Consider the following 24,844-nt stretch of genomic DNA (forward strand, 5'->3'; position numbering starts at 1 on the left):
ACCCAACCTCCTTCCTGTACATTCCCCTCCACAGTAATGCCTTGCCTCTGGTATTAATTAGGTTAAATGAAGTGTTTCCATTAAAGTTATATATAGTGATCGGAGAGGACTCCCTCGCAGCTTATTTATTATTTAATCAAATCTCTCCAGGCCCAAAGTGGAGCACGCCGCACGTCCCAGGCAAAACCACACACACACCCCCCCCACCACTACCACTCCTGGCTGGGGAAGGAGGAAGTCGCTCTCTCTCAAACTTTTTTAATTAGATGAATAAATCTTCCGCCGGCAGCCCGAGCACTGACAGGCCACGGCACGGCACAGCCGCAACAACGCAACTATGGCAACCGACGTGGTGCGCTACTACGGTACACGGCCCTCACCAGCTGTACCTTTGGGATAGATTGGAGGAGGAGGGTTGTTTATCTGACGTGTTTCCTTAAATCTGCTGCTCCTACAAAACCCTGAGGATGCCTCTCTCAAGCTGTGTGTGTGTGTGTGTGCCTGGCTCAAAAAGCAGTCATCAGGGTGCCAGTGGATGGGCAGTGAGGTGTTTGGATGCCACGTTCCTCTCCCCAAACCCCCCAACAAACATACACACACCCCATTTCATCACAGTGAACTCCCACCCACCCCCTCCCCTCCTCAACCCCCAGACCCCCCTCTCATACTCACCCCTCGCGTTACTTTCCTCTCCACTCAACCCCTCCTCCCCCTCTTACCTTACACAGATTGGTGTGTGTGTGTTTGTCGTATATGCGTATGCCAATGTTGTTGTGTGTGAACGTGCGCATGTGTGTGGCGGAAACCATCGTTCTCGTTCCCCCCCGGGGCACATGCTGAAACAGCAACTATCAACCTGGCTCACATCAAAGGGAAACGACCACAGGTCCTCGTCTGTGTGTTATGGTGTAGCGTGTTCATTACTATCAATTATAGCGTTGTCTGCTTGCTTTTTGTGTTGTTTTTCTTCTTTGAAAAAATGTATTTTATTTTCATCTATCGTTGAGAATGTGTCCATGTCCACCACCCCCCCCCCACACACACACTTGCTGTGCAGACGAAGGGGCATTATGTTTTTATTGAGTCAGTGTGTAGCCCTGGTTGTTACATTACCAATGGCCCAAGGGGAAATCAATGGGAATAGGTTGTCAACAAATCACCATGTAATTTCAACATGAGGCACTTTGCTAAACTAGCTGGAGTAAGCGGTCTGCACTCTCTTCACACTCTTTCTCTCTCACACGCTCACACGCTCACACACACACATCCCATACTTCTTCACACTATCACACACACTCCGAGCCATCAGCCCTGACAGCTACCCATTTGTTACTGCTGAGGGCAAATCACTCGACTACTGATTGCAGTCTGAATCCACACAGCCCGGCACTCCTATCATCCTCTTCAAAACATGGATATTGTCCACTGCCACATTTTCTGGAATCTCCAACACAATAGTTGCCCCATACATGATAAGGGGTTGATGACTGGTAAACACCCGTCACAGAGCACAATCTTTTTACTCACGCTGTTTTGATTACGACTGTCTCAACTGGTGGTGACGCTAGTAGAAATAGGATTATTTAGCATTAGCGACATGGTGCTAATGCATTAATAATTACAACAGGAAATGGAGACGACCAATTCCCCATGGTGGTTACTGCGATCGGGCGTCCATTTTTGGGCAGAGCTCTGTGTGGCACAACAGTGCCACATGGGATATGAGCCAAATAGTACAAGGCCCTGTTTGTATACATTGAAAATGTATCCCTATCACCTATCGCTAGTCCTTGGAGAAATCGCTGTTTTGATGTGACGGTATTGGTCAAAGCATTGTAGTGGAACCATCACTTTCACCTATCCAATCATGGTAGATCAGTGATTACTTCAAGGAAGGGATGTGTGTTCCAAGTACTTTCAATTTGTTTTCAGAGTTTTCAAACCAGGCTCTATGCTGACAGGAATGGACTCAAAGTATTCAAACAGAGGCCTAAAGTTAAGGTCCTCCTCCTCTTCTCTCTCTTCACCCCTCCTCACCCCTCTCTCTCTCTCCGCCCCTCAGGCACCCAGCTGGAGAACCTGATGGAGACCATGAGGGCAGAGATCGCCGCCCAGCCCCCCGTGGAGGGCTCGTACGCCGCCCGCCGAGGGGACTACTGCATCGCCAATTTCTCCGCCGACGGAGAGTGGTACATGTTTTATCGTTCTGTCACATTGTGCTGCAAAGTCTCCCTTTTAATGTGTAGTAAAATACTTGACCCTATGTTGAGGTCTTGGAACGGATCTTTCTGTTAAAAAGAGAGCTATTGGTCCTACAATCAATCCCCTTTCCTTATGGCTAGTGCCCATGTCAGGGCTTCTAGTTGGCGGTTGAGTTCAGCCAAAATGTACATTAGAGGATCCTATTGGAGCAACACATAAGCTCCACCCTTAACCTGGATGTGAGTAACCCACACCCTCTCTGATTGGCTTTTTGCCAGGACCTATTCTTCTAGAGACCTTCGAAGTTTGTAAAGGCCAGGTATCAACTCTCCAAAAGACAAAGCATCCTACCTATTTATCTACCCTTTATTTATACTGTTCTGATTTAAAATCTGCCCGGCGATAAAAGGGACATCACAATAAACTCATGGCTCCTGAACGGCCCAGGTTGTTAAGAGGGCCCCTTTTAGAACAGAGCTTTGTGGAGGTGTTGAGCCCTCGTCAACCCAGCCGGTACACCGGATGTTGACGGTGAAGTTTACAGATGGTGGCAGGGACAGATGGAAGTCACGGAGGCGAAGTGGGCGCCACTGGGTGTCTTCTGTGACTTTGGGCCCCGTCAGGGAGGGAGGGAGGGAGAGAGGGAGAGAGAGAGAGAGATGCAAAACTGATATTAAAAAAGACACTCACTCCCTCCCTAGCCAGGTGGACAACTCACCATCTCCCTCTTCCCTCACTCAACTTCAGGGAACAAAAACGTTAAAGTTATTGTCTTCGCCAGAGATAGTCGAGGAGAGCTTTTAAGAGAGCCATCTGTGAGATGCAGTGGCTGGGATTTTTTATTTATTGATCTTCTTGTTCACTCGAACTTCCCAATCTCCCTGTGGCTGTTTTGTATGGAGAGCACCAGTGTACTGTCACTCCCTTCCAGGAAAAGCATGTTTCTTCCTTTTTAGGCAGAATATGTTTCTGTTTTGTTTTTGTGTTTCTTCCGGGACCTGTTATTCGTTAAGGTAATTGCTCCCCATAGTCAGTGTTGTACTTCTTTATTGAAAGAGAGAGATGCTGGTTTTATTAAATACTAATTAGGATTGGGTTCCTTTCAAGGCCTGTTGAATGCAGCCCCTGAGGAGTTCTGAATGAGTCTGTGCGTGTCTGTCGTTCTCTCTCGCTCTCTCTTTCTCTCTGTCTGTCACTGTTTGTCTGGCTCTCGTTCATCTCTTTCTCCCTGGCTGTTTCTTTTTCTCTCTCTCTCTCCTGTCTCTCATCAGTCTCTCTGTGTCTTTCTTCTCCACCTGTCTGTCTCCTCTGTTGTGTCCCTCCTCCACATGTCTGTCTGTCTGTCTCCTCTGTTGTGTCCCTCCTCCACATGTCTGTCTGTCTGTCTCCTCTGTTGTGTCCACTCCTCCGTTGCCTAATTGTTAATAGCGTGTGTTTTCTCCTTCTGTCCATCCTGTCTCTCCTCTCCACCTCAGGTTAATGTGGGTAATGTGGGCCACACAGTGATTGACAGGCTCTTTGACTCGTCTCTCCCTCCCACTGAGCTATCCCACAATGCACTTCACCAATTGGCTTCAATACCTTTTATTTCTGATTATCTCTGTGCTGTTGTGGTACTATAGGCTTAGATTGTAGATGGAAGATTTCTCACACACCTCTTGAAATGAAAAAGGGTGATGTGGAGTCATACATGCCACTGTAATTCCCTCTCTTTCTATACAGTGGCATGTATTAAATGAAGCATTTTAACTCCCATAGGCCCATCCGCCCTATCCAAATATCTCTCTCCACAACTACCTTATTACTACAGACATATCCACCACCACAACAGCTCCCCTGGGAAATAAGAATGGAATTATTTACCTTTTATCTCTCTCTCTCTCTCTCTCTCTCTCTCTCTCTCTCTCTCTCTCTCTCTCTCTCTCTCTCTCTCTCTCTCTCTCTCGCTCTCTCTCGCTCTCTCTCGCTCTCTCTCGCTCTCTCTCGCTCTCTCTCGCTCTCTCTCGCTCTCTCTCTCTCGCTCTCTCGCTTCTCTCGCTTCTCTCTCTCTCGCTCTCTTCGCTCTATCGCTCTCCTTTCTCTCTCTCTCTCCTTTCTCTCTCTCTCGCTCTCCTTTCTCTCTCTTTCTCTCTCCTTTCTCTCTCTTTCTCTCCATCTCTATCACTCTTACTCTCTACATCTCCACCTCTCTTCTTTCTTTCAATTTTCACTTTTCTTTCTCTCGCTCATCTTCCTCTCCCTCTTCTTTTAATTACCTCTCTAAAGGTACAGAGCCCGGGTGGAGAAAGTTGAATCGCCAGCAAAGGTCCACGTGTTCTACATCGACTATGGCAACGTGAGTACCTTTATAGCTATATCCCTCTCTACGTGTGTGTGTGCCTGCCTGTGTGTGTGTCCCCGTTCATGTGTGTGTGACCGTGTGTTTGTGTCCACATGCGTTTGGCGATGACTTCAGCTAGACAAAGACAAGTGTAGTGGTAAGTAGCCATCATTAAATAACTATCACTTCTCCTTTGAAGGATGGTCCTATGTCCCTCCTCCGGCTGAGATGACGCTCTATCGGGTTAGCATCGAGCACCAGGCTAGTTAATGGCCAACTGTGGCTAACTCTGTGGTTGAACGCTGATTCACTTTAATCACTTTCCCAGAATCAAAATAACTTAAGTCGTACAGCGCCATCAAGCCGGGCATCAATCATGTCCTATGTAGTTCAGGCTTTGTCTTCAGAGCTCCATGTTCCCAGTAATAGAATCCCTATCTAAGCTGTGAGTCTGTAAAATGGCTCTGCAGGCTTTTTCTCTCCTTGTATATTCTCTTGATGACGAAAGCACTGCGTCTGTCTGTGTGTGTATGCATCTCTGCACATCTGTGTCGTACCACCGCCACAAAGTGGCCCATCCAGCCGACCCTCCCCCATGGGATATTACCCATGGTGCAGTGCAGTGCTTTTGTGTGCGTCGGGCCGGTGACCTCATAGCGGGCGCCCAGGGCTGAGTATAGCAGACGCGATGCGTCCTGGCATGTTGCTGAAAGTGTGATTCCCTCTCTCTCTCTCTCTGAGCTGGCTGGGAGCCCCCACAACAACTGGAAAGCTGCTGCTCTGGAGGGCTTTCACTCTCTGTCTCTCTCTCGATCTTTATTTTTCTCTCTATCTATATCTCTCTTAATCTATGTTTTTTTATTCTCTCTGGCTCTCCTCTCTCTTGTGTTTCCATCTAGCCTATCTCTATCGCTTTCTCTCTTTCTCCATTTCTTTCCCTCTGGTCTGTCTCTTTCGTTTCGCTCAATCTCCTTTTATATACAGTGAGGGGAAAAAAGTATTTGATCCCCTGCTGATTTTGTACGTTTGCCCACTGACAAAGACATGATCAGTCTCTAATTTTAATGGTAGGTTTATTTGAACAGTGAGATACAGAATAACAACAAAAAAAACAGAAAAACGCATGTCAGATATGTTATAAATTGATTTGCATTTTAATGAGGGAAATAAGTATTTGACCCCTCTGCAAAACATGACTTAGTACTTGATGGCAAAACCCTTGTTGGCAATCACAGAGGTCAGACATTTCTTGTAGTTGGCCACCAGGTTTGCACACATCTCAGGAGGGATTTTGTCCCACTCCTCTTTGCAGATCTTCTCCAAGTCATTAAGGTTTCGAGCCTGATGTTTGACAACTCGAACCTACAGCTCCCTCCACAGATTTTCTATGGGATTAAGGTCTGGAGACTGGCTAGGCCACTCCAGGACCTTAATGTGCTTCTTCTTGAGCCACTCATTTGTTGCCTTGGCCGTGTGTTTTGGGTCATTGTCATGCTGGAATACCCATCCACGACCCATTTTCAATGCCCTGGCTGAGGGAAGGAGGTTCTCACCCAAGATTTGACGGTACATGTCCGCGTCCATCGTCCCTTTGATGCGGTGAAGTTGTCCTGTCCCTTTAGCAGAAAAACACCCCCAAAGCATAATTTTTCAACCTCCATGTTTGACGGTGGGGATGGTGTTCTTGGGGTCATAGGCAGCATTCCTCCTCCTCCAAACACGTCGAGTTGAGTTGATGCCAAAGAGCTCGATTTTGGTCTCATCTGACCACAACACTTTCACCCAGTTCTCCTCTGAATCATTCAGATGTTCATTGGCAAACTTCAGACGGGCCTGTATATGTGCTTTCTTGAGCAGGGGGACCTTGCGGGCGCTGCAGGATTTCAGTCCTTCACGGCGTAGTGTGTTACCAATTGTTTTCTTGGTGACTACGGTCCCAGCTGCCTTGAGATCATTGACAAGATCCTCCCGTGTAGTTCTGGGCTGATTCTCACCGTTCTCATGATCATTGCAACTCCACGAGGTGAGATCTTGCATGGAGCCCCAGGCCGAGGGAGATTGACAGTTATTTTGTGTTTCTTCCATTTGCGAATAATCGCACCAACTGTTGTCACCTTCTCACCAAGCTGCTTGGCGATGGTTTTGTAGCCCATTCCAGCCTTGTGTAGGTCTACAATCTTGTCCCTGACATCCTTGGAGAGCTCTTTGGTCTTGGCCATGGTGGAGAGTTTGGAATCTGATTGATTGATTGCTTCTGTGGACAGGTGTCTTTTGTACAGGTAACAAACTGAGATTAGGAGCACTCCCTTTAAGAGTGTGCTCCTAATCTCAGCTCGTTACCTGTATAAAATACACCTGGGAGCCAGAAATCTTTCTGATTGAGAGGGGGTCAAATACTTATTCCCTCATTAAAATGCAAATCAATTTATAACATTTTTGACATGCGTTATTCTGGATTTTTTTGTTGTTATTCTGTCTCTCACTGTTCAAATAAACCTACCATTAAAATTATAGACTGATCATTTCTTTGTCAGTGGGCAAACGTACAAAATCAGCAGGGGATCAAGTACTTTTTTCCCTCACTGTACTTCCCTATTTCTTTCTTTCTCGTTCTGACGTCTTCATCTCTTTCTTTCTCTCTTTCTTTCTCTCTCTTTCCATCTCACTCAGTAATCATTCTCGTTTAGCCTTTCACATCAATAATATTCTATTAAAATATCTCCCTTCAGATCTTCAATGTGTCTTTCCATCGTAATCAAATTGTCCTGCCTGAATTACGGCCCGGTCATTTGCATATAACCACAGAACACATTGTCTTTGGTCTTAAGTTCCACATTTACTGTGCTATCAAACTATATGGCTTAAACAAATCTCCCATTTTTCCTCTCATTAATGTTGGCCGTTCAAACATTCACCTATTAAACCATGGGTCATTAAGGCGTTTTTTAAAGCTTATACATGTCAACTACTCTCCAATGGTGTCCCATATGAATTCCATAGGCCCAGTGTCTGTATGTGTGTGCATGTGTCTGTCTCAAGCGGCGTCACGTCCACCTACCTCACTCCTAACTCACGTTTCTACTACCCACTCATCCTGTGACCTAAAGCCTCTGTGTGTGCAGAGAGAGAGACAGAGGTCATTCCCTCAAGGTCTTCCCTCTCCTCTTAGCCCCCCCTCCTCTCTCTTACTGTACTCTCCCCCCTCTCTCTCTCTCCCTCTCTCCCAGCCTTCCTCTGATTTTTCCATGGTACTCTGTGTCCCTCTGTGCCTGGAACATGATCAGGGAAATAGAAGGGAAACACAGCAAGGTTCTATTTAACCAACATTCCAATTGAAACCAAATGAAAGGGAATCGATCTAGGTGGGGAGTCTTTTGGTCTACAGTTGGGTTGTGGCTGTGTCATCTTGGTTTTTGGAGCAAAATGACAGAAATAGACTGACTGCCTGAATGTCTTGACACTGCTGTTATCAAATAGTAGGTTTGCTGAAGTGTGTCTTGACACTGCTGTTATCAGATAGGAGGTTTGCTGAAGTGTGTTTTGACACTGCTGTTATTTTGTATTTAATTTTTATTTTATTTCACCTTTATTTAACCAGGTAAGCCAGTTGAGAACAAGTTCGCATTTACAACTGCTACCTGGCCAAGATAAAGCAAAGCAGTGCGATAAAAACAACAACACAGAGTTACACATGGGATAAAACAAAACATACAGTCAATAACACAATAGAAGATCTATATACAGTGTCTGCAAATGTAGTAAGTTATGGAGGTAAGGCAATAAATAGGCCATAGTGCAAAATAATTACAATGTAGTATTAACACTGGAGTGATAGATGTGCAGAAGAAGTGCAAATTGAGATACTGCGGTGCAAATTAGCAAAATAAATAACAATATGGGGATGAGGTAGTTGGGTGGGTTAATTACAGATGGGCTGTGTACAGGTGCAGTGATCGGTAAGCTGCTCTGACAACTGATGCTTAAAGTTAGTGAGGGAGATAAGAGTCTCCAGCTTCAGAGATTTTTGCAGTTCGTTCCAGTCATTAGCAGCAGAGAACTGGAAGGAATGGCGGCCAAAGGAGGTGTTGGCTTTGGGGATGACCAGTGAGATATACTTGCTGGAGCGCATACTATGGGTGGGTGTTGCTATGGTTACCAATGAGGTAAGATAAGGCGGGGATTTGCAGAGCAGTGATTTATAGATGACCTGGAGCCAGTGGGTTTGGCGACTATGTAGTGAGGGAGAGCCAACGAGAGCGTACAGGTCACAATGGTGGGTAGTATATGGGGCTTTGGTGACAAAACAGATGGCACTGTGATAAACTACATCCAATTTGCTGAGTAGAGTTGGAGGCTATTTTGTAAATGACATCGCCGAAGTCAAGGATCGGTAGGATAGTCAGTTTTACGAGGGCATGTTTGGCAGCATGAGTGAAGGAGGCTTTGTTGCGAAATAGGAAAACGATTCTAGATTTAACTTTGGATTGGAGATGCTTAATGTGATTCTGGAAGGAGAGTTTACGGTCTAACCAGACACCTAGGTATTTGTAGTTGTCCACATATTCTAAGTCAGACCCGCCGAGAGTAGTGATTCTAGTCGGGCAGGCGGGTGCAAGCAGCGTTCGATTGAAGAGCATGCATTTAGTTTTACTAGCGTTTAAGAGCAGTTGGAGGCTACGGAAGGAGTGTTGTATGGCATTGAAGCTCGTTTGGAGGTTTGTCAACACAGTGTTATCAGATAGGTTTGCTGAAGTGTGTCTTGACACTGCTGTTATCAGATCGGAGGTTTGCGGAACTGTGTCTTGACACTGCTGTTATCAGATAGGTTTGTGGAAGTGTGTCTTGACACTGCTGTTATCAGATAGGAGGTTTGTGGAAGTGTGTGTTGACACTGCTGCTGTTGTCATCAGATAGGAGGTTTGTGGAAGTGACTGGTTATCTCTAGCTATTATATCAGGGCTCTGCTGAGCAGGGAGAGGATTGTGAGTTAGCCCTCTAACTCAGGGGTTCTCAAACTCGGTCCTGGGGGCCCCCCTGGGTGCACGTTTTGTTTTTTGCCCTAGCACTACACAGCTGATTCAAATAACCAACTCCTCATCAAGCTGTGATTATTTGAAACAGCTGTGTAGTGCTAGGGCAAAAACCTAAATGTGCACCCAGGGGGAAAATGTGCACCCAGTTTGAGAACCCCTGGTCTAAGAGACTTCAGTCTGACTGACTCACTTTCTCCTTCTCTCTGTCTCTTTCTAGATATCCCTCTATATCTCCCTGTCTCTCCCTCTGTCTCTCGGTCTCTGTCTCTCTCTTTCTAGATAACCCTCCAAATCTCTCTCTCTGTCTCTCTTTCTAGATAACCCTCCTTATCTCCCCCCTCTCTCTCTTTATCTTTCTAGATAAACCTCCATATCTCCCTCTCTCTTTCTTTCTAGATAACGTTCCGTATCTCCCTCTGTCTGTCTCTCTCTCTGTCTGTGTCTCTCTCTTTCTAGATAACCCTCCATATCTCCCTCTGTCTGTCTGTCTGTCTCTCTTTGTTGATATCCCTCCATATCTCGCTCCCCTTTCAGACCCAGTCTTTTAATATTTGGGCTTACAGGAGTGATCTATGTAGTAGTTAAGGGAGGTCTTTGTTTTGTGGATGAACTAAGCAGAAATTGGGGTGAAACAACAGTGTTCCTTTGTTATTTCCTCTGTGTTGCACTCTTTGATTCTTAAAACCTGTCTCTCTCTCCCCCTCCCTCCCCCCTCTCTCTCTTCCCCTACCTCCACAGAGAGAGAGAGTGCCGTCCACGCGCCTGGCTGTCATTCCCCCGGCCTTCAGCACCCGGACCCTGGCCGCACAGGCCACAGAGTACACCTTCGCCTACATCCAGGTCCCACAAGACGTACGTTTTGTACACACAGACACATACATACATACATACATACATACATACATACATACATACATACATACATACATACATACATACATACATACATACATATGTACATACAGTACCAGTCAAAAGTTTGGACACCTACTCATTCAAGGGTTTTCCTTCTTTTTACTATTTTCTAAATTGTAGAATAATAGTGAAGACATCAAAACTATGAAATAACACATATGGAATCATGTACTAACCAAAATAGTGTCAAACAAATCAAAATATATTTTAGATTTTAGATTCTTCAAAGTAGCCACCATTTGCCTAGATGACAGCTTTGCACAGTCTTGGCATTCTCTCAACCAGCTTCACGAGGAATGCTTTTCCAACAGTCTTGAAGAAGTTCCCACATATGCTGAGCACTTGTTAGCTGCTTTTCCTTCACTCTGCGGTCCAACTCATCCCAAACCATCTCAATTGGGTTGAGGTCGAGTGATTGTGGAGGCCAGGTCATCTGATGCAGCACTCCATCACTCTCCTTGGTCAAATAGCCCTTACACAGCCTGGTGGTGTGTTTTGTGTCATTTTCCTGTTGAAAAACAAATGATAGTCTCACTAAGCGCAAACCAGATGGGATGGCGTATCGCTGTAGAATGCTGTGGTAGCCGTGCTGGTTAAGTGTGCCTTAAATTCTAAATAAATCATAGACAGTGTCACCAGCAAAGCACCCCCTCACCGTCACACCTCCTTCTCCATGCTTTACAGTGGGAACAACACATGCGGAGATCATCCGTTCACCAAAAATCTCAAATTTGGACTCATCAGACCAAAGGACAGATTTCCACCGGTCTAATGTCCATTGCTCGTGTTTTTTAGCCCAATAAAGTCTCTTCTTCTTATTGGTGTCCTTTAGTAGTGGTTTATTTGCAGCAATTCGACCATGAAGGCCTGATTCACCCAGTCTCCTCTGAACAGTTGATGTTGAGATGTGTCTGTTACTTGAACTCTGTGAAGCATTTATTTGGGCTGCAATTTCTGAGGCTGGTAACTCTAATGAACTTATCCTCTGCAGCAGAGGTAACTCTGGGTCTTCCTTTCCTGTGGCGGTCCTCATGAGAGCCAGTTTCATCATAGCGCTTGATGTTTTTTGCGCTTGATGATTGACCGACCTTCATGTCTTAAAGTAATGATGGACTGTCATTTCTCTTTGCTTATTTGAGCTGTTCTTGCCATAATATGGACTTTTACCAAATAGGGCTATCTTCAGTATACCACCCCTACCTTGTCACAACACAACTGATTGGCTCAAACGCATTAAGAAGGAAAGAAAGTCCACAAATTAACTTTTAACAAGGCACACCTGTTAATTGAAATGCATTCTAGGTGACTACCTCATGAAGCTGGTTGAGAGAATGCTAAGATTGTGCGAAGCTGTCATCAAGGCAAAGGGTGGCTACTTTGAAGAATCTCAAATCTCAAATATATTTTGATTTGTTTAACATCTTTTTGGTTACTACTCATAGTTTTGATTTCTTCACTATTATTCTACAATGTATAAAATAGTACAAATAAATAAAAACCCTTGAATGAGTAGGTGTTCTAAAACTTTTGACCGTTAGTGTATATATATATACAGTGAGGGAAAAAAGTATTTGATCACCTGCTGATTTTGTACATTTGCCCACTGACAAAGAAATGATCAGTTTATAATTTTAATGGTAGGTTTATTTGAACAGTGAGAGACAGAATAACAACAAACAAATCCAGAAAAATGCATGTCAAAAATGTTATAAATTGATTTGCATTTTAATGAGGGAAATAAGTATATGACCCCCTCTCAATCAGAAAGATTTCTGGCTCCCAGGTGTTTTTTATACAGGTAACGAGCTGAGATTAGGAGCACACTGTAAAAGGGAGTGCTCCTAATCTCAGTTTGTTACCTGTATAAAAGACACCTGTCCACAGAAGCAATCAATCAATCAGATTCCAAACTCTCCACCATGGCCAAGACCAAAGAGCTCTCCAAGGATGTCAGGGACAAGATTGTAGACCTACACAAGGCTGGAATGGACTACAAGACCATCGCCATACAGCTTGGTGAGAAGGTGACAACAGTTGGTGCGATTATTCGCAAATGGAAGAAACACAAAATAACTGTCAATCTCCCTCGGCCTGGGGCTCCATGCAATATCTCCCCTTGTGGAGTTGCAATGATCATGAGAACGGTGAGGAATCAGGCCAGAACTACACGGGAGGATCTTGTCAATGATCTCAAGGCAGCTGGGACCATAGTCACCAAGAAAACAATTGGTAACACACTACGCCGTGAAGGACTGAAATCCTGCAGCGCCCGCAAGGTCCCCCTGCTCAAGAAAGCACATATCCAGGCCCGTCTGAAGTTTGCCAATGAACATCTGAATCATTCAGAGGAGAACTGGGTGAAAGTGTTGTGGTCAGATGAGACCAAAATCGAGCTCTTTGGCATCAACTCAACTCACCATGTTTGGAGGAGGAGGAATGCTGCCTATGACCCCAAGAACACCATCCCCACCGTCAAACATGGAGGTGGAAACATTATGCTTTGGGGGGGGTGGTTTTCTGCTAAGGGGACAGGACAACTTCTCCACATCAAAGGGATGATGGACAGGGCCATGTACCGTCAAAACTTGGGTGAGAACCTCCTTAAGTGTGAAAACCCAGCAGCGTTGCAGTTCTTGACACAAACCGGTGCGCCTGGCACCTACTACCATACCCCATTCAAAGGCACTTAAATATTTTGTCTTGCCCATTCACCCTCTGAATGTCACACATACACAATCCATGTCTCAATTGTCTCAAGTTAAGGCCTCCCGAGTGGCGCAGTGGTCTAAGGCACTGCATCGCAGTGCTAGCTGTGCCACTAGAGATCCTGGCCGCGACCGGGAGACCCATGGGGCGGCGCACAATTGGCCCAGTGTCGTCCAGGGTAGGGGAGGGAATGGCCGGCAGGGATGTAGCTCAGTTGGTAGAGCATGAGTTGTGGGTTCGATTCCCATGGGGGGCCAGTATGAAAAAATTAAAAAATTATGTATGCACTCACTAACTGTAAGTCGCTCTGGATGAGAGCGTCTGCTAAAATGACTAAAATGTAAATTTAAAAATCCTTCTTTAACTTGTCTCCTCCCCTTCATCTACACTGATTGAAGTGGATTTAACAAGTGACATCAATAAGGGATCATAGCTTTCACCTGGATTCACCAGGTCAGTCTGTCATGGAAAGAGCAGGTGTTCTTAATGGTTTTTTATAAACTGGGTTGTTCGAGCCCTGAATGCTGTTTGGCTGCCAGCCGTAGTATATCAGATCGTATACCACGGGTATGACAAAACATTTATTTTTGCTGCTCTAATTAAGTTGGTAACCAGTTTATAACAGCAATAAGGCACCTCAGGGGTTTGTGGTATATGGCCAGTATACCACGGCTAAGGGCTGTATCCAGGCACTCCGTGTTGCATCGTGCGTAAGAATAGCCCTTAGACGTGGTATGTTGGCCATATACCACACCCCCTCGGGCCTTATTGCTTACGTAAATACAATGTGTGTATGAATATACTGTACAGTGTATATACATATAGTATACACACACACACCAATAACCGGGCAGAGTGTGTTTGAGGGCCCTAGTCTTTATCATCTCTCTAGGTCTGTACTTCTGTGTTTGGGTGGGCGTGCGTGTCAAGAGGGCAGCACTCTGAAGTGCTTAGTGTGACATTAGTGTTGTAAAAGCCTGGATTTCTCAGAAAGCCCGTAATGATCTGAGTGGGGATCACATAGCTAAGATCAAAACACATGGTTTGGTCTGAGTGGGGATCACATAGCTAAAATGAACTGAAAGTGTTTTTAGTTTTACATCTGTCTAAGCTTAGTGTGATATTAATCTGTATGTCCTAGCCTGAGATGCCTATTTTTGTGGTTCTGTTCGTGTGTGTGTGTCTGTTCGTGTGTGTCTTTTCATATTCGTGTGTGTGTCTGTCTGTGTGTGTATGCATCTGTCCGTGTGTGTGTGTGTCTGTCCGTCCTTTTGTGTGTGTGTGCGTCTGTCCGTGTGTGTGTGTGTCTGTCCGTCCTTTTGTGTGTGTGTGTGTCTGTCCGTGTGTGTGTTTGTAATGTGTGTGTCCTTACCTACAATATATATATATTTGTTTATTTTCGAGTGTGTGTCTGGGTTCAAGGAGTGTGTGCTGTCTCCTCCACTGAGTCGGTGTGAGGCTGCAGCAGGGTGATGTGGGCCATCTGTCCACACAGGCCTCAGCCTCACCTCCACAGCCCTCCTGGAAACACCACCCTGTCTCCACTCTCTACAGCTGACACCGCTCTCTCTACCTCTACCTCTCTCTAACTCTACCTCTACCTCTCTCTACCTCTACCTCTCTCTACCTCTACCTCTCTCTACCTCTACCTCTCTCTACCTCTACCTCTACCTCTCTCTACCTCTACCTCTCCTACCTCTACCTCTACCTCTCTCTACCTCTACCTCTACCTCTCTCTACCTCTACCTCTACCTCTCTCTACCTCTACCTCCCTCTACCTCTACCTCCCTCTACCTCTACCTCTACCTCTCCCCACTCACCTCTCTACCCTACCTCCCTCTACCTCTACTCCCACCTCCCTCTACCTCTACCCCTACCTCTCTCTACCCCACCTCTACCTCACCTCACCTCCCCACCTCTACCCCACCTCCCCCTACCTCTACCTCTACCTCCCTCTACCTCTACCTCTACCTCTCTCTACCTCTACCTCTACCTCTCTCTACCTCTACCTCTAGCTCCCTATACCTCTACCTCTACCTCCCTCTACCTCTACCTCTCAATTCAATTCAATTTCAATTCAATTGAAGGGCTTTATTGGCATGGGAAACATGTGTTAACATTGCTAAAGCAAGTGAAGTAGATAGTAAACAAAAGTGAAATAAACAATAAATATTAACAGTAAACATTACACTCAGAAGTTCCAAAAGAATAAGGACATTTCAAATGTCATATTATGTATATATACAGTGTTGTAACAATGTGCAAATAGTTAAAGTACAAATGGGAAAATAAATAAACATAAATATGGGTTGTATTTACAATGGTGTTTGTTCTTCACTGGTTGCCCTTTTCTTGTGGCAACATGTCACAAATCTTGCAGCTGTGATGGCACAATGTGGTTTTTCACCCAGTAGATAAGGGAGTTTATCAAAATTGGGTTTGTTTTCGAATTCTTTGTGGATCGCTGTAATCTGAGGGAAATATGTGTCTACTATGGTCATACATTTGGCAGGAGGTTAGGAAGTGCAGCTCAGTTTCCACCTCATTTTGTGGGCAGTGTGCACATAGCCTGTCTTCTCTTGAGAGCCAGGTCTGCCTACGGCGGCCTTTCTCAATAGCAAGGCTATGCTCACTGAGTCTGTACATAGTCAAAGCTTTCCTTAAGTTTGGGTCAGTCACAGTGGTCAGGTATTCTGCCACTGTGTACTCTCTGTTTAGGGCCAAATAGCATTCTAGTTTGCTCTGTTTTTTTGTTTCTTCTTTCCAATGTGTCAAGTAATTCTCTTTTTGTTTTCTCATGATTTGGTTGGGTCTAATTGTGTTGTTGTTATTGTTGTTGTTGTTGTCCTGGGGCTGTGTGGGGTCTGTTTGTGTTTGTGAACAGAGCCCCAGGACAAGCTTACTTAGGGGACTCTTCTCCAAGTTCATCTCTCTGTAGGTGATGGCTTTGTTATGGAAGGTTTGGGAATCGCTTCCTTTTAAGTGGTTATAGAATTTAACTGCTCTTTTCTGGATGTTGATAATTTGCGGGTATTGGCCTAATTCTGCTCTGCATGCATTATTTGGTGTTTTACGTTGTACACAGAGGATGTTTTTGCAGAATTCTGCATGCAGAGTCTCAATTTGGTGTTTGTCCCATTTTGTGAATTCTTGGTTGGTGAGCGGACCCCAGACCTCAGAACCATAAAGGGCAATGGGTTCTATAACTGATTCAAGTATTTTTAGCCAGATCCTAATTGGTATGTCAAATTTTATGTTCCTTTTGATGGCATAGAAGGCCCTTCTTGCCTTGTCTCTCAGATCGTTCACAGCTTTGTGGAAGTTACCTGTGGCGCTGATGTTTAGGCCGAGGTATGTATCGTTTTTTGTGTGCTCTAGGGCAACGGTGTCTAGATGGAATTTGTATTTGTGGTCCTGGCAACTGGACCTTTTTTGGAACACCATTATTTATGTCTTACTGAGATTTACTGTCAGGGCCCAGGTCTGACAGAATCTGTGCAGAAGATCTAGGTGCTGCTGTAGGCCCTCCTTGGTTGGTGACAGAAGCACCAGATCATCAGCAAACAGAAGACATTTGACTTCAGATTCTAGTAGGGTGAGGCCGGGTGCTGCAGACTGTTCTAGTGCCCTCGCCAATTCGTTGATATATATGTTGAAGAGGGTGGGGCTTAAACTGCATCCCTGTCTCACCCCACGACCCTGTGGAAAGAAATGTGTGTGTTTTTTGCCAATTTTAACCGCACACTTGTTGTTTGTGTACATGGATTTTATAATGTTGTATGTTTTTCCCCCAACCCCACTTTCCATCAATTTGTATAGCAGACCCTCATGCCAAATTGAGTCAAACGCTTTTTTGAAATCAACAAAGCATGAGAAGACTTTGCCTTTGTTTTGGTTTGTTTGTTTGTCAATTAGGGTGTGCAGGGTGAATACGTGGTCTGTCGTACGGTAATTTGGTTAAAAGCCAATTTGACATTTGCTCAGTACATTGTTTTCACTGAGGAAATGAACTAGTCTGCTGTTAATGATAATGCAGAGGATTTTCCCAAGGTTGCTGTTGACGCATATCCCACGGTAGTTATTGGGGTCAAATTTGTCTCCACTTTTGTTGATTGGGATGATCAGTCCTTGGTTCCAAATATTGGGGAAGATGCCAGAGCCAAGGATGATGTTAAAGAGTTTAAGTATAGCTAATTGAAATTTGTGGTCTGTATATTTTATCATTTCATTGAGGATACCATCAACACCACAGGACTTTTTGGGTTGGAGGGTTTGTATTTTGTCCTGTAGTTCATTCAATGTAATTGGAGAATCCAGTGGGTTCTGGTAGTCTTTAATAGTTGATTCTAAGATTTGCATTTGATCATGTATATTTTTTTGCTGTTTGTTCTCTGTTATAGGGCCAAAAAGATTGGAGAAGTGGTTTACCCATACATCTCCGTTTTGGATAGATAGCTCTTCGTGTTGTTGTTTGTTTAGTGTTTTCCAATTTTCCCAGAAGTGGTTAGAGTCTATGGATTCTTCAATCACATTGAGCTGATTTCTGACATGCTGTTCCTTCTTTTTCCGTAGTGTATTTATGTATTGTCCTCTACCTCTCTCTACCTCTCCCTCTCTCTACCTCTACCTCTCTCTACCTCTACCTCTACCTCTCGCTACCTCTACCTCTCGCTACCTCTCTCTACCTCTACCTACCTCTCTCTACCTCTACCTCTCGCTACCTCTCTCTACCTCTACCTCTCGCTACCTCTCTCTACCTCTCTCCACCTCTCTCTAACTCTACCTCTACCTCTCTCTACCTCTCGCTACCTCTCTCTACCTCTACCTCTCGCTACCTCTCTCTACCTCTCTCTACCTCTCTCTAACTCTACCTCTCTCTACCTCTACCTCTCTCCACCTCTCTCTACCTCTACTCTCTCTACCTCTCGCTACCTCTCGCTACCTCTACCTCTCGCTACCTCTACCTCTCTCAACCTCTCTCTACCTCTACCTCTCTCTACCTCTACCTCTCGCTACCTCTACCTCTCTCTACCTCTACCTCCACCTCTCTCTACCTCTACCTCTCTCCACCTCTCTCTACCTCTACCTCTCTCTACCCTCTCGCTACCTCTCGCTACCTCTACCTCTCTCAACCTCTCTCTACCTCTACCTCTCTCTACCTCTACCTCTCGCTACCTCTACCTCTCTCTACCTCTACCTCCACCTCTCTCTACCTCTACCTCTACCTCTCTCTACCTCTCTCTACCTCTACCTCTCTCTACCTCTCTCTACCTCTACCTCTCTCCACCTCTCTCTACCTCTACCTCTCTCTACCTCTCTCTACCTCTCTCTACCTCTCTCTACCTCTCTCTACCTCTACCTCTCTCTACCTCTACCTCTCTCTACCTCTACCTCTCGCTACCTCTACCTCTTGCTACCTCTACCTCTCTCTACCTCTACCTCTCTCTACCTCTACCTCTCGCTACCTCTACCTCTTGCTACCTCTACCTCTCTCTACCTCTACCTCTCTCTACCTCTACCTCTCTCTACCTCTACCTCTCGCTACCTCTACCTCTCTCTACCTCTACCTCTCGCTACCTCTACCTCCACCTCTCTCTACCTCTACCTCTCTCTACCTCTCTCTACCTCTACCTCTCTCTACCTCTACCTCTCCCTTCCCCTTTTTCTCTGTTCCTCTGTCTTTCTACCCCTCTTTCATTTGATCTGTCACTTTCACAATTTTCCTTACTTTATCTACCTCCCTCTTTCTAGCTCTTATTTGATCATGCTTTTTCGCGCTCTCTGTATCTCTACCTCTGTTGGCTCTTGTTTGGTTCCTGTTTTCTTTATTCAATTCAAAGGGTTTTATTGGGAAACATATGTTTACATTGCCAAAGCAAATGTTTTCTATGTCAGGTGTAGTTACCCGTTTTCTTTGTCAGGTGTAGTTACCCGTTTTCTTTATGTCAGGTTTAGTTACCCGTTTTCTTTATGTCAGGTGTAGTTACCCGTTTTCTGTATGTCAGGTGTAGTTACCCGTTTTCTTTATGTCAGGTGTAGTTACCCGTTTTCTTTGTCAGGTTTAGTTACCCGTTTTCTTTATGTCAGGTTTAGTTACCCGTTTTCTTTATGTCAGGTGTAGTTACCCGTTTTCTTTATGTCAGGTGTAGTTACCCGTTTTCTTTATGTCAGGTGTAGTTACCCGTTTTCTTTGTCAGGTGTAGTTACCCGTTTTCTTTATGTCAGGTGTAGTTACCCGTTTTCTTTATGTCAGGTGTAGTTACCCGTTTTCTTTATGTCAGGTGTAGTTACCCGTTTTCTTTATGTCAGGTGTAGTTACCTGTTTTCTTTATGTCAGGTGTAGTTACCCGTTTTCTTTGTCAGGTGTAGTTACCCGTTTTCTTTATGTCAGGTGTAGTTACCCGTTTTCTTTATGTCAGGTGTAGTTACCTGTTTTCTTTATGTCAGGTGTAGTTACCCGTTTTCTTTATGTCAGGTGTAGTTACCCGTTTTCTTTATGTCAGGTGTAGTTACCCGTTTTCTTTATGTCAGGTGTAGTTACCCGTTTTCTTTATGTCAGGTGTAGTTACCCGTTTTCTTTATGTCAGGTGTAGTTACCTGTTTTCTTTATGTCAGGTGTAGTTACCTGTTTTCTTTATGTCAGGTGTAGTTACCCGTTTTCTTTATGTCAGGTGTAGTTACCTGTTTTCTTTATGTCAGGTGTAGTTACCCGTTTTCTTTATGTCAGGTGTAGTTACCTGTTTTCTTTATGTCAGGTGTAGTTACCTGTTTTCTTTATGTCAGGTGTAGTTACCCGTTTTCTTTATGTCAGGTGTAGTTACCCGTTTTCTTTATGTCAGGTGTAGTTACCCGTTTTCTTTATGTCAGGTGTAGTTACCCGTTTTCTTTATGTCAGGTGTAGTTATCTGTTTTCTTTATGTCAGGTGTAGTTATCTGTTTTCTTTATGTCAGGTGTAGTTACCCGTTTTCTTTATGTCAGGTGTAGTTACACGTTTTCTTTATCTCCCTCTCTTTCAGATATTTCTCTCCTCCTCTCTCCTTTTCTCCTTCCCTAAATCTCTGGTCAGCTTTCTCTTGTTCTCTCTCTCTCTCTCGCTCAATCTATCTCTCCCTCTCAATCTCTCTCCCTCTCAATCTCTCTTGCTCTCTCAATCTCTCTTGCTCTCTCGCTCTCCCTCTCAATCTCTCTTGCTCTCTCCCACCCCCTCCCGATCTCTCTCCCTCCCCCTCCCGATCTCTCTCCCTCCCCCTCCCGATCTCTCTCCCTCCCCCTCCCGATCTCTCTCCCTCCCCCTCCCGATCTCTCTCCCTCCCCTCCCGATCTCTCTCCCTCCCCCTCCCGATCTCTCTCCCTCTCCCTATCTCTCTCCCTCTCCCTCACGATCTTTCTCGCTCTCTGTTACGGATACAGGTATCCTGTGTCTTTTTGTGTTTTTCCTCTCCTTCTGCCCTAATCACAGGTGTCCTGTATGTTCCTGATTGGTGGTCGTTGGGGTGTCTGCTGATTGCTGAGGTGGACCAATCAGTGGACATTCCTCTGCATTGCACCACCTGTTTCTAGTTTTTCAATCACACATCCCATTGTTTAAAAGCCGGTCAGTTGTGTTTGTTGTTAGAGACTATTTCCGTATGTGAGTATGGATTCTGTGGTGTCCTGTGTTTTGTGTACTCACTCATTTGCTGGTTACTCTGTTTGGTAACTTTGTGTGTTTCTGGGAAAAGGGGAATTTAAGCAAGTTGCCCTTGGGCGTACATTACCCGTAAGAAGAAAACTGTCTAAAAACATTAGTTAGACCTGAGCGGACCACCCACTGTAATTTTTGTATGATTAGCAGTAGCTTAGCGGTTCTTGAGGCAGGCGAGATCAGTTTAGGGGTGTTTTACACTATTGTTTCATTTCTTGGGTCCTGCTCAGCCCTTTTTTCCAAACCTTTACCGTGTGTTCAAAAATAAACATTTTATGTTTGTCGGTAGTTTATGGTTGTCGTGTAGTTTTTGATCTCACTGTTCCATGTCACGATTCTAATTTGCATGAATTATGTTACGGGTCTCTTGTCCATCCACCCTAGACATTTAAAGCCACGGGCTTCGTAACACTCTCTCCCTCTCAATCTCTCTTGCTCTCTCTGTGTTTCTTTCTCTTTCCCTCTCTCCCTCTCTCTCTGGGCCTGTTACTAGTGGTGACAGCGTTTCTCCTCAGATGTCCTCTCTCCCCTGCCACCTGGAGTAGAGAGGGTGCTGCCTGGTTGCTCACTCACCTGCTGTGACTCAAACTAGCCAGTGGCCACACACACACTGTCATTCACTTAGACACATATTCATATTAATACATGCATATAAGGTAAAAGTATACCATACACTCTCCTTTGTTAGCATATATTAGCATATATAGTTGTATGCATAGTTATGACCATCCACACACAGGTCAATTTCAGGCGTGCTAGTGCTAACCCTGTTACAGTGTCCTGTCCCACTCTGCAGAAGGCCCTGTTACAGTGTCCTGTCCCACTCTGCAGAAGGCCCTGTTACAGTGTCCTGACCCACTCAGCAGAAAGCCCTGTTACAGTGTCCTGACCCACTCAGCAAAAGGCCCTGTTACAGTGTCCTGTCCCACTCGGCAGAAGGCCCTGTTACAGTGTCCTGTCCCACTCGGCAGAAGGCCCTGTTACAGTGTCCTGTCCCACTCGGCAGAAGGCCCTGTTACAGTGTCCTGTCCCACTCGGCAGAAGGCCCTGTGAGTGTCCTTTTCCACTCAGCAGAAGGCCCTCATTCATATTGCATATCTCCACCCTGTCTCTTTGGCTCTCTCTCCTCCTCTCCCTCTCTCTACCTCCCTCTCTCGTTCTCGCCCAGTCCACTTGGCTCTCTTTCTCTTTCTATCCATCTCTCTCTGTCAATCTCTCTCTCCACCCTCCCTCCCTTTCTCTCCCTCCCTCCCTCTCTCCCCCTGAGCTCCCCCGCAGAGTGTGTGACAAGCTGACCACAGGAAGAAGAAGAAACAACAAAAAGCCCCTCAGTTTTCCCCCTTGAACACTCAGCATCCCTCTCCACACATACACACACAGAGACACACCACATTCACAACCCATGTGCAGCTTGCTCGGGGGTTGCCATGGAGACAGGACCAGGGCGAGAGGCAGGGAGGGAGGAGGAGAGGAAGAGAGAGGGACAGAGCGAAGATGAATGGGAAATGTTGGGGTGTACTCAATTGATCCCTGTTTTTTTAAAGCCATGGAGGGGCGTTTCTTAATACTCCTCCATACTCCTAATTGGCTTCCTTGTCTCTCTCTCTAAGCATAATATTTATTAGAGGACTAAAGATTGCAGGATACACTGGAAATAAAGAGTCCCAGTCATCTCTCAATGCTGTGGATTTCTTTGACCAACGTTCCATCTCAACAGCCTTCAGCAGGGTGGCCTAACCCCTTTACCTCCCTTCTCCTCCTCTTCCACCCCCGTTAGGAGGATGCGCGTGCGGACGTGGTGGACAGCCTGGTGCGGGACATCCAGAACACCCAGTGTCTGCTCAACGTGGAGCACAGCGGCGTCACCTGCCCCCACGTCACACTGCAGTTCGCCGACTCCAAGGACGACGTCGGCCTCAGCCTGGTCAAGGAGGGCATGGTCATGGTGGACGTGCGGAAAGAGAAGCACCTGCAGAAAATGGTAGGAAAACGGCCGCCTTGACGGAATTCTAAGAGATAAATGAACGTTTTCAGTTTTATGGTGAATTTGTCAGGGCACTATGGCCAAAACAGATGTTTTATGTACCAGTGCAAGCAATGGGCCATTGGGCCAAATGTATTAGTGTTAGTGTTGAGAAAAGGTAACACTGACATGTGCCAGACGTTTTCAGGTCATAGTGACTATGTCAGGGCCAAAACATGATAGTGGGTGACAGTGTATGTGACTGGCTGGCTGTGAAGAGTCTATTTGAGCGAGGCTGTTAGCCTTATGCTACCATGCTAACAGATCAGTGTTTTGTTATGAATAAGTGCTAGCATTTGGCTAAATGCTGATGTGTTTAGTAATCAAACATGAAGACAGATCTGAAGTGATGCATCTCTCCGATCCTCTCGTTACATCTAGCGCTCAGCAGGACAGGCCCCTCTGACGGCGGCCATTTTGTAATGTCATAAAGCGCAGCTCGTTTGCCTTCCCTCATTATGCTAATTCAGCTGGCAGACTCAAAGCATCTCTGTAAATGAAAGATAAAGGCACAAAACTGAAATATTTATTCCTGGCGCAATTACCGTTCCTACACACCCCAACATTACTCCACTCTGTCATTTAGGTACAAATTGGCACACAGACATTCACACACACAAAGACACGGAAATGGGCTCACTGGTTGGAACACAAACACTCATAAACATATTTTACATTTACATTTTAGTCATTTAGCAGACGCTCTTATCCAGAGCGACTTACAGTTAGTGAGTGCATACGTTATTTTTTTCATACTGGCCCCCAGTGGGAATCGAACCCACAACCCTGGCGTTGCAAACGCCATGCTCTACCAACTGTGTGTGTCGGGGCGGCAGGTAGCTTAGTGGTTAAGAGCGTTGTGCCAGTAACCGAAAGGTCGCTGGTTCTAATCCCCGAGCCGACTAGGTGACAAATCTGTCGATGTGCCCTTGAGCAAGGCACTTAACCCTAATTGCTCCTGTAAGTCGCTCTGGATAAGAGCGTCTGCTAAATGACAAAAAAAAAAAACTGAGCTACATCCCTGCCGGCCATTCCCTCCCATACCCTAGACGACACTGGGCCAATTGTGCGTCAGTCAATAAGTAACTGTATAGCGCTCTATTTGTCGCCAGGGAGCTCACCTTTGCCTCTTTAGTGCCACTATGAGACTGTAAACCTGTAAAACAGGCAAATAGAGCCATGCAGTCTGAACCCAGCTGTCCACTAAAACAGGCAAATAGAGCCATGCAGTCTGAACCCAGCTGTCCACTAAAACAGGCAAATAGAGCCATGCAGTCTGAACCCAGCTGTCCACTAAAACAGGCAAATAGAGCCATGCAGTCTGAACCCAGCTGTCCACTAAAACAGGCAAATAGAGCCATGCAGTCTGAACCCAGCTGTCCTCTAAAACAGGCTAATGGAGCCATGCAGTCTGTCAGGCCTGTTTGTCTTATGCTGGTCTCCTGTGCTGCTCCTTCTGAAACGATGCTAGCTGTTCAGACTGTGAGGACTCTGGGTTCATGTCTTTCATTGATACGGTCTAAAGTGGTATAGTTTTAATAGTGTGAGAGTGAGAGAGACACACACACAGAGAGAGAGAGGCACACAGAGAGAGAGAGACGCACGCACGCACACAGAGAGAGAGAGAGAGAGAGACGCACGCACACACAGAGAGAGAGACGCACGCACGCACACACAGAGAGAGAGAGAGACGCACACACACACACACAGAGAGAGAGAGAGAGACGCACGCACATACACAGAGAGAGAGACGCACGCACGCACACACACACACAGAGAGAGAGGCACACAGAGAGAGACGCACGCACGCACAGAGAGAGACGCACGCACGCACGCACAGAGAGAGACGCACGCACAGAGAGAGACGCACGCACGCAAGCACAGAGAGAGAGAGAGGCACGCACGCACACACAGAGAGAGAGAGAGGCACGCACGCACACACAGAGAGAGAGACGCACGC

At 45.7% G+C, this 24,844-nt stretch overlaps 1 protein-coding gene across 1 annotated transcript in view; it reads left to right on the plus strand.

Annotated features, from left to right (window-relative positions):
- The window catches only part of LOC121549698 (staphylococcal nuclease domain-containing protein 1), a 282,207-nt gene that overhangs the window by 228,471 nt on the left and 28,892 nt on the right, over positions 1-24,844 (plus strand). Inside the window, exons 19-22 of the mRNA XM_041861542.2 lie at positions 2,063-2,189; positions 4,468-4,537; positions 10,294-10,407; positions 22,639-22,842. Of these exons, the coding sequence (XP_041717476.1) occupies positions 2,063-2,189; positions 4,468-4,537; positions 10,294-10,407; positions 22,639-22,842 (515 nt within the window). The remainder of the gene's footprint in view (positions 1-2,062; positions 2,190-4,467; positions 4,538-10,293; positions 10,408-22,638; positions 22,843-24,844) is intronic.

Source organism: Coregonus clupeaformis, unplaced genomic scaffold (genome assembly GCF_020615455.1).
Source record: "Coregonus clupeaformis isolate EN_2021a unplaced genomic scaffold, ASM2061545v1 scaf0097, whole genome shotgun sequence".
NCBI classification, from domain to species: domain Eukaryota; kingdom Metazoa; phylum Chordata; class Actinopteri; order Salmoniformes; family Salmonidae; genus Coregonus; species Coregonus clupeaformis.